Below are 6,925 nucleotides of genomic sequence, written 5' to 3'. Positions count from 1 at the left end.
AGAGAGCGGCTGGGAGAGAGGGAAGAGGAGTCGGTGAGAGAGGCAGGAACACACAAACAGGAGAAAACAGCCACATAGAAGACCTGCAGCTTGGCTCGCACACATCCCGTACACACCAGTGGAGGCTGCTGAGGGGAGGATGGGCTCATAATGTCTGTAACGAAGCGAATGGAATGGCATCCAAAACACACGTGTTTGATACCATTCCACCTATTCCGCTCCAGCCAGTACCAATGAGCCAGTCCTCCCCAATTAAGGTGCCACCAACCTCCTGTGGTACACAGGGACATCCCTCTCGCTGCTGCACTCTAGACAGCTGATGATAAGGCTCTGCTGGGCTTATCTGATGGCAAACACACACACAGGGCTGCGCTCCAGTGGGGAATAGGACAGGCTGCGGTGAGAGGAAGCAGAGTTGAGATCACTCAGAGAGATGTGGGTCCAACACTACAGGGACAAGGCAGATCTGGAGCCATCACTCTGGCACACACATTTTTTATTTTACACAGGCCACTCTACAAGGTTTACTTGATATACAGATACAATCAAATGATGCATGCATTCGATAAAAAAAACTAAAAAGGGGGAAAAGGTAAGTGTTTGCCAGTCTGAGATTCCACAGTCAAGCCACTCTGGCTACTAGACACACCGAGCAAATCCAAAGTGTAATTTCAGAAAAACTGGTTTTATTTTTTATTAAGAAGGAAATCATAAATTGAAATATGTTCTGCAAGATATAAGATGAAGAGTAGCCTGTGATAATACAGCTGAGAAACCAACAGGTCCAGTAACATCACAAGAGGCAGAGTATGTGGAAGTGACAAGATGCAGGAATGAGTTGTAATCTATTATAACTCAGCGAATACAGGTGATTTGAAATCATACTTATTAGTTAAAAAATATCACATGTAAAACTCATTGGGGGGGGTGTCCCTTACACAGGCAGGGACCATTCAAAAAAAGGCACACATCTTTCTTTTGAAATAGACATCTTTCCAATTCATTTAAATGCGGATTCATCTCCTGAATTGAGACCCTGATAGTACCTGTGACTAAGCATAGGTGTCGGCGGTGAAACGGTTAATCTCTCCAACCACAAACCGTACACATTACAGTGCAAACTAAATCAACAGAACACTACCCTAAAGGGCACCATGTACTCCCTTTGACCAGTGCCAATAGGGCTTTGGTCAAAAGCGTGCACTATATAGGGCATCATTTACCATTCAGGACAGTCTAAAGTCTATTGGTTGCGAATGAGGCCAATAAGGATGCCTGATTTAGAGTAGTACGAGGTACATTCAGGAAGGTGCAATGTTCTGAACGTTGCAAATAAGGAGCGTTTTGTACCCGGCTAACAAACCATTTCTGACGTTGCACCCTACTGAACACGGCCCCTGGGGCAAGCCAGCCTTCATTTTTGGAGAGCACCAGCACAAACCCAGTCAGACATATCTACGAAGCATGCATGTATAAAACCACCAGACACAGAGGGAACCACAGCAGCCGAATGTGGCAGAATGTGAGTGCCACCAAGTGGTGGACTTCCATTTTCAACCCAAATCTGAAAACGCTACAACAGGGTCAAGACAGGCAATATACTATACTCGACGCCGCAGCTCAACGACACCTACTCTGGCTCCCTCTGCTGTTGCAGCATATCCACAACACATTCCAACAGAAAACGAACAGAACTAACATGGCTGTGTAATATTCTGTACATCAGTTTCATGGCGTCACAATAAGCCTTTAAAACACTTTGGGGGAACCAGAATAGAGTAGCAACAAGACCTAATGGAACCCATTCACAAGTATAGCAGTGGTTGAAAGAACAGGTATTTCAGCAACAACCACATGGTGAGCATCTCAAGAGTACAGAGTGGCATCCTCTCCTCGCCTCCTTTCCTTTCCTTCCCCTGCACTGATCTGGAAGTGGAGAGGTGAAAGCAAAATCCCCTGGTAGGATTCTGCCACATTGCCTTCACTTACCCCTAGTTCTCAGACCAGTGCAGATTAGGGAGAGGAAGCCGCTCCACCAGGTGTTGTACACTGTAGCTCATTGTATGTGACATATCCCGGACACAGCGAACACACATCAGTCATACACAAATTGATATATTTCTGCCTTTTACAATAGATGTTATGAAGGCAATTAGATTAACAATAGAGGCAGCGTTGGTGATTTTTTTTTTTTTGTAGTAGGGAGAAACCAAAAACTCATGTCGCCCAAAACACCATCTGTGAGACTGACATTCTGACATCAAGGTTTACATTATAGAAACATAATTACTAGAATGGGGAGACTCTATTTCAAGTCAATTACTAGTTATATACACACACACACACACACACACACACACGTCTATGGTTTACATCAAACAGTTGCATTGACACGATCTGCCAAGGCTAGAACAGGTTTCCTTCCATACAGAGGGAAAACACCTTTACAGTCAACGCAACTGCTTAGAACCATCTCATAAACGCTGGGGAGCACCATCCAATCCTTTAGCACGGGTCATATTCATTAGTGCACAGCGGAGTGTTTTTTTTATTTTATTGAACAAGTTCAGGTCGTCCGTTTGGTGCCTAGTGAATACGGCCCTAGTTAAGGTTCTATAGGTTGGCCTATAACCATGGTACAACAATAGCCCATTTGATGCATTCTGCTTCACGTCTTTGGCTCAATGTGCCCTCTACTAGTGAATCAACACTCAATGACGGCATACAATTCACATTGTATTAACGGAATTTGGGTTGCAACTTTTTTTTCTCCCAATAGTGAAAGTTGTCATTTTACAAAATGTTTATATCAAAAATATCGATGGTACATAAACTCAGTTACTTCATAATTCTGGTATAATCTAGTTATTGTAATATACATATTTTATCCAATTGCAATTAAACACGCCATGAATTATATTACAAAGTATAAATCGCCATCTTAAATTATGAATGGGAAAGACAATATTAGGATATCAGAAACGTTTTATTTTATTGCTAAATTAAGATCAATAAATGTCCAAATCGATTGTTCCTATTCAAAACACATTCTATGGATATATTCACTATAGTATCTGTGTGTACATATCAATATGCATGTGTGTGCATGTGCGCGAGTACGTGCCGTGCAACCTGAAGATCATGATTTGACGTTCATTCACAGCTTTTCGAAAGGCGCATCGGAAAATATCATTTCATCACTCCAAGAGATACGATAGCTAGGTGGCGTGCACCACGGAGAAAACTGAAGGCATTCTTTGAAAGTTTCCTTCCTTAAGAGTTCCATATAGTCATAAAAAAAAGGTTTATTAGCAAAACTGGTCTTCGGAAGCTAATGGGTCTTGCTGGCTTTCATTGGAACAGAACTTTAATGACATTTTTTTAGAAAATAACTCCTGCAAGAACTAAACTAAAGAGGTGCATTTCGACCAAAACTATTTAAATATTGTAACGACTATAAATATAACAGTGGCACCTCAAGACGAGTATGGGACTAGGCTATAGGAGAACATGGAACTGGGTTTGATCGTGAAAATCTTTGAGTGACAATCACATTCAAACCACAACAGACCTGTTAAACTCCTATAGTCCTATAGAACAAGGCAGTAAAAACAAGATTACAATGACATATGAACAACATTAAAAGACTTCACATTGACGAATTACAACAGCGAGTGCTGTGTTTTCCTGTACAAACACTTTCTTTGTCGTTTTCTGTAAAGATAAATGAACTACCTAAAGTAAATGCATCTAAACATCATACTGAGATAATACAAGTAAACTTTAGACCCCTTACAAACCCTAAAACCAGAGAGAAAACATTACCGTGTGTGTGTGTGTGTGTGTGTGTTGTGCATGCCTGGTGTTCTTAGATCTTGCCGTGTCGTTTCCCTCTGGCTTTATTTGGAGTCTGGACCGGACGGCTCTTCCTTCTCAATGCCCTCTGGTCAATCACTTGTGGCTGCTCCTCTTCCTCAGCCCAACTCTTCTCTACAGCCTCTTCTTCCTCCTCCTCTGTAGTTGTAGCCTTCTCCTCCTCTTCCACTGTGACCTCTGGCTGCTCCCTGTCCTGCTCGATGAGTCTCTTAGATTTACGTTCAGGCGCCGCCGGGCCACTGCCCCCAACTCTCCTCCAAAGGGCCTGACCCTTGCCTCCCTCGTCGGAGCTCTCACTTCCCTCCTCTAACTTCTCTGTAGTCGTAGCATTCTCCATCTCCTCTACCCCTTTATTTTCCTCATTCGCGACCAGGACCTCTTCCTTCGCCACCTCCTCCTCTTCCTCCAGAGGCTGGTAGGACAGGTCTCCTCCCAGCACCTGGACCACAGTTTCCTGGCTACTGCGGTCGACCGCTATGACCTCCACCGATTTCTTCTTCGCTTCTGGTTCCTCCATTGCGCTCTCCTCCACCTCTTCTCTCTTTACCTCCTCTCCTTCCATGGGCGAGGGGGCCTCCTCTGGAGCGGAAGCCAGCTCTTTTACTAACAGGAGAGGAGCCTCCTCCTCCACCACAGCCAACCCCTCCGACGCCACAGGAGTTGCTACTACAGTGTCCTGCGCCGTAGAGGACAAAAAGAGAACAATTTGCATTTGTTAAAAATGTATTCCCAAATTCCCTTTGTACACAGTACAAATCCACTGCTTTCCACACCTTTCCTCCCTCTACCTCATCACGCACATCCCCAGAGAGTGAGGGCTCTGCTGGGGATGGTTCTGCAGGCGAGGGGGCCTCCTCTGAAACAGACGCTGGACCGTCTACTAACGGGAAAGGATCCTGCTCCTCCACAGCTTCAGCCAACCCCTCTGTCGCCACAGGAGCTGCTTCTAATATGTCCTGTAGGGGACAAAAAAAGACAGAAAAAGGTGCATTTGTTAAAAACTACCCAATTCCCTTTCTAACACATACCATAGAAAGAAACATGTCCACAGTGCAAAAATTAAACTGTCCAACAATGAAAGGCTCCCATCGTCTCATCTGTGAACCCCTTGCTCCAATAATGGCCTCATCCCACACATTCCAACTGTCATACAAGGTTAATCCTCCTGAGGAATTGAACCACATACTTCAGCCTCGATGGACTCTTCCTCCTTTGCTGCCGCCTCCTCCACGTCTTCCTCTGTCGTTCTATTCTCCAGTACAGCCTCTCCCTCCACTCCATCCTTTACCTCCTCCCTCTGGCCATCAGTCAGTTCTCCGTTCAGCTTGACTATCTGTTTTTCCCATGTCTGAATCTGTTATTCAATGTGTTTTTATGGGATAATTGAATTAAAGCCAAATCAATGCGGTCTGAAATGGGACCCTATTCACTATATAGTGCACTACTTTTGGCCATAGGGAATAGGGGGTGCCATTTGACACAACAAGTGTGACAATCTATGAGTGACTGGTTATTCTCTAACAGTAACCATAGTCACACAACACAATGATGACAATCAAAACAGAACAGCCAAATGAACCTTTGTTTTCTAATGCTGTATTCATATATTGATCCCCCCTCCCTCATATCTTCTCACCTGAGCTTTGGTCGTCACAGTCTCCTCCTCCTCCTCTTCCTGGGCCACAGCAGCCTCTGCCTCTCCAGACTCCTCCCCCTCTCTTCCTTCCGCCTCCTCCTGTCCTCCATCCTCTACAGCCATGTTGGTGGGCTCAGACTTTGCATCCTCCATTCTAAAACGCACAATAGACCAGTGGTATTATTATAATTTTAGAGGCAAAAGGAAGCTTTCATACTTGAAAACCATATATAGGTTGGGTTACAACCTGAAAGAAAAGGTCACATTTCAGTGTTGAAAATACTATGGGTATGAGTCTTGATTGACTGCCTGATGAGTAAAATAGTCACTGAATTTATGAGAATTGAGGAGCACTTCTGCCCTGGAAGAAAAGGCTGTATACATTGAATTCTACACGTGTCATGAATACTTTAATGTAGGTTTCTATTTCACCGAGACTCCTTGTCTAACCTGTTCATCTTCAGAGGCTGGCTCTCCTCCGTGGAGTCTTCCGTCTCTTCTCTGCCACGCTTTTTATGTCCGCTACTCCTGCTACGCGTTGACACGGGTGAGCCATCCAGCGCTAGAGAAAGAGTAGCCATTTTCATTCCAATGTATAGTCACACACACAAAAGAAACGATACAATTCTCTGTATTCAGAAAATCTCAAATTGTTCTTATTGGTTATTTATTTCAGGACATGGAGATCCTAAAGTCTTCTGAGCAACTTACCTTCTATTAACTTCAGGGGAGTATTTACCACCAAAACATCCTCCTATAAAACAAGAAATAAAGACCAAAATCAACTCCCCCTCATTACTTGATTATAATGTCCCTACACTACAGAACTGAGGTTGGAAGATATTCTTAAATGATAAACAAATACATTCAAAGAGCTGTTGGAGGAGACCCAAAGAGAAAGCATAGCAAAGGAGGAGATTTTTTAAAAAAGAGGAAGAAACAAGAGACCAAGTTGGATAGATAAGAGATAGAGCCGGAGACGTACGGTGATGTCCAGAAAGTTGTCCTCCTCCATGCTGACGTCTGTGTGGTCCAGGGAGGCTGCTCGTCGGTCTCCGTTAGAAGTCACCGCGTGGAGCACCGCTTTATGGGAATCGGCACAACAATCATAAGTCAATTAGCTGCCCGTCATGTGAGTCTGACCACTGTCAGTCTGATGTCACCAAGTCCCCAGCCCACATCACAGCGGAGCTAATCTGAGTCTCCTGCCATTATCCTGCTATGGTCCCGATGGATCAACTGGGTTGTATTCAGTGAGGTCGCAGATAGAAATGTAGCTGGATGGAAATGTGAATGAATAGAGCTGACGTCGCGATTCCCTACTCTATATGACGATCATATCGGTTCTACATTACTAATTTCTATCTGAAGGTACTGTAACTTCACATCTTCCTGAACAGGCCATTGGTGTTA

The 6,925-nt window shown here is 44.1% G+C and overlaps 1 protein-coding gene across 4 annotated transcripts in view; it reads right to left on the bottom strand.

Annotated features, from left to right (window-relative positions):
• Window positions 1-467: 467 nt before the first annotated feature.
• Window positions 468-6,925, bottom strand: part of LOC112214459 (soluble lamin-associated protein of 75 kDa-like) — a 30,502-nt gene continuing 24,044 nt past the window's right edge. The window contains exons 8-14 of one of the 4 annotated variants that reach the window (XM_024373206.2): window positions 6,498-6,595; window positions 6,224-6,266; window positions 5,963-6,074; window positions 5,513-5,666; window positions 5,063-5,230; window positions 4,650-4,832; window positions 468-4,552 (exon numbers count right to left, since the gene is read on the bottom strand). In XM_024373206.2, the coding sequence (XP_024228974.1) occupies window positions 3,869-4,552; window positions 4,650-4,832; window positions 5,063-5,230; window positions 5,513-5,666; window positions 5,963-6,074; window positions 6,224-6,266; window positions 6,498-6,595 (1,442 nt within the window). In that variant the 3' untranslated portion in view covers window positions 468-3,868. The remainder of the gene's footprint in view (window positions 4,553-4,649; window positions 4,833-5,062; window positions 5,231-5,512; window positions 5,667-5,962; window positions 6,075-6,223; window positions 6,267-6,497; window positions 6,596-6,925) is intronic. The other 3 variants (XM_024373208.2, XM_024373209.2, XM_024373210.2) reach the window with 3 other exon arrangements.

The sequence above is a fragment of the Oncorhynchus tshawytscha genome, linkage group LG20 (assembly GCF_018296145.1).
Source record: "Oncorhynchus tshawytscha isolate Ot180627B linkage group LG20, Otsh_v2.0, whole genome shotgun sequence".
NCBI classification, from domain to species: Eukaryota; Metazoa; Chordata; class Actinopteri; order Salmoniformes; family Salmonidae; genus Oncorhynchus; species Oncorhynchus tshawytscha.
This window is presented reverse-complemented; position numbering and strand designations above follow the sequence as displayed.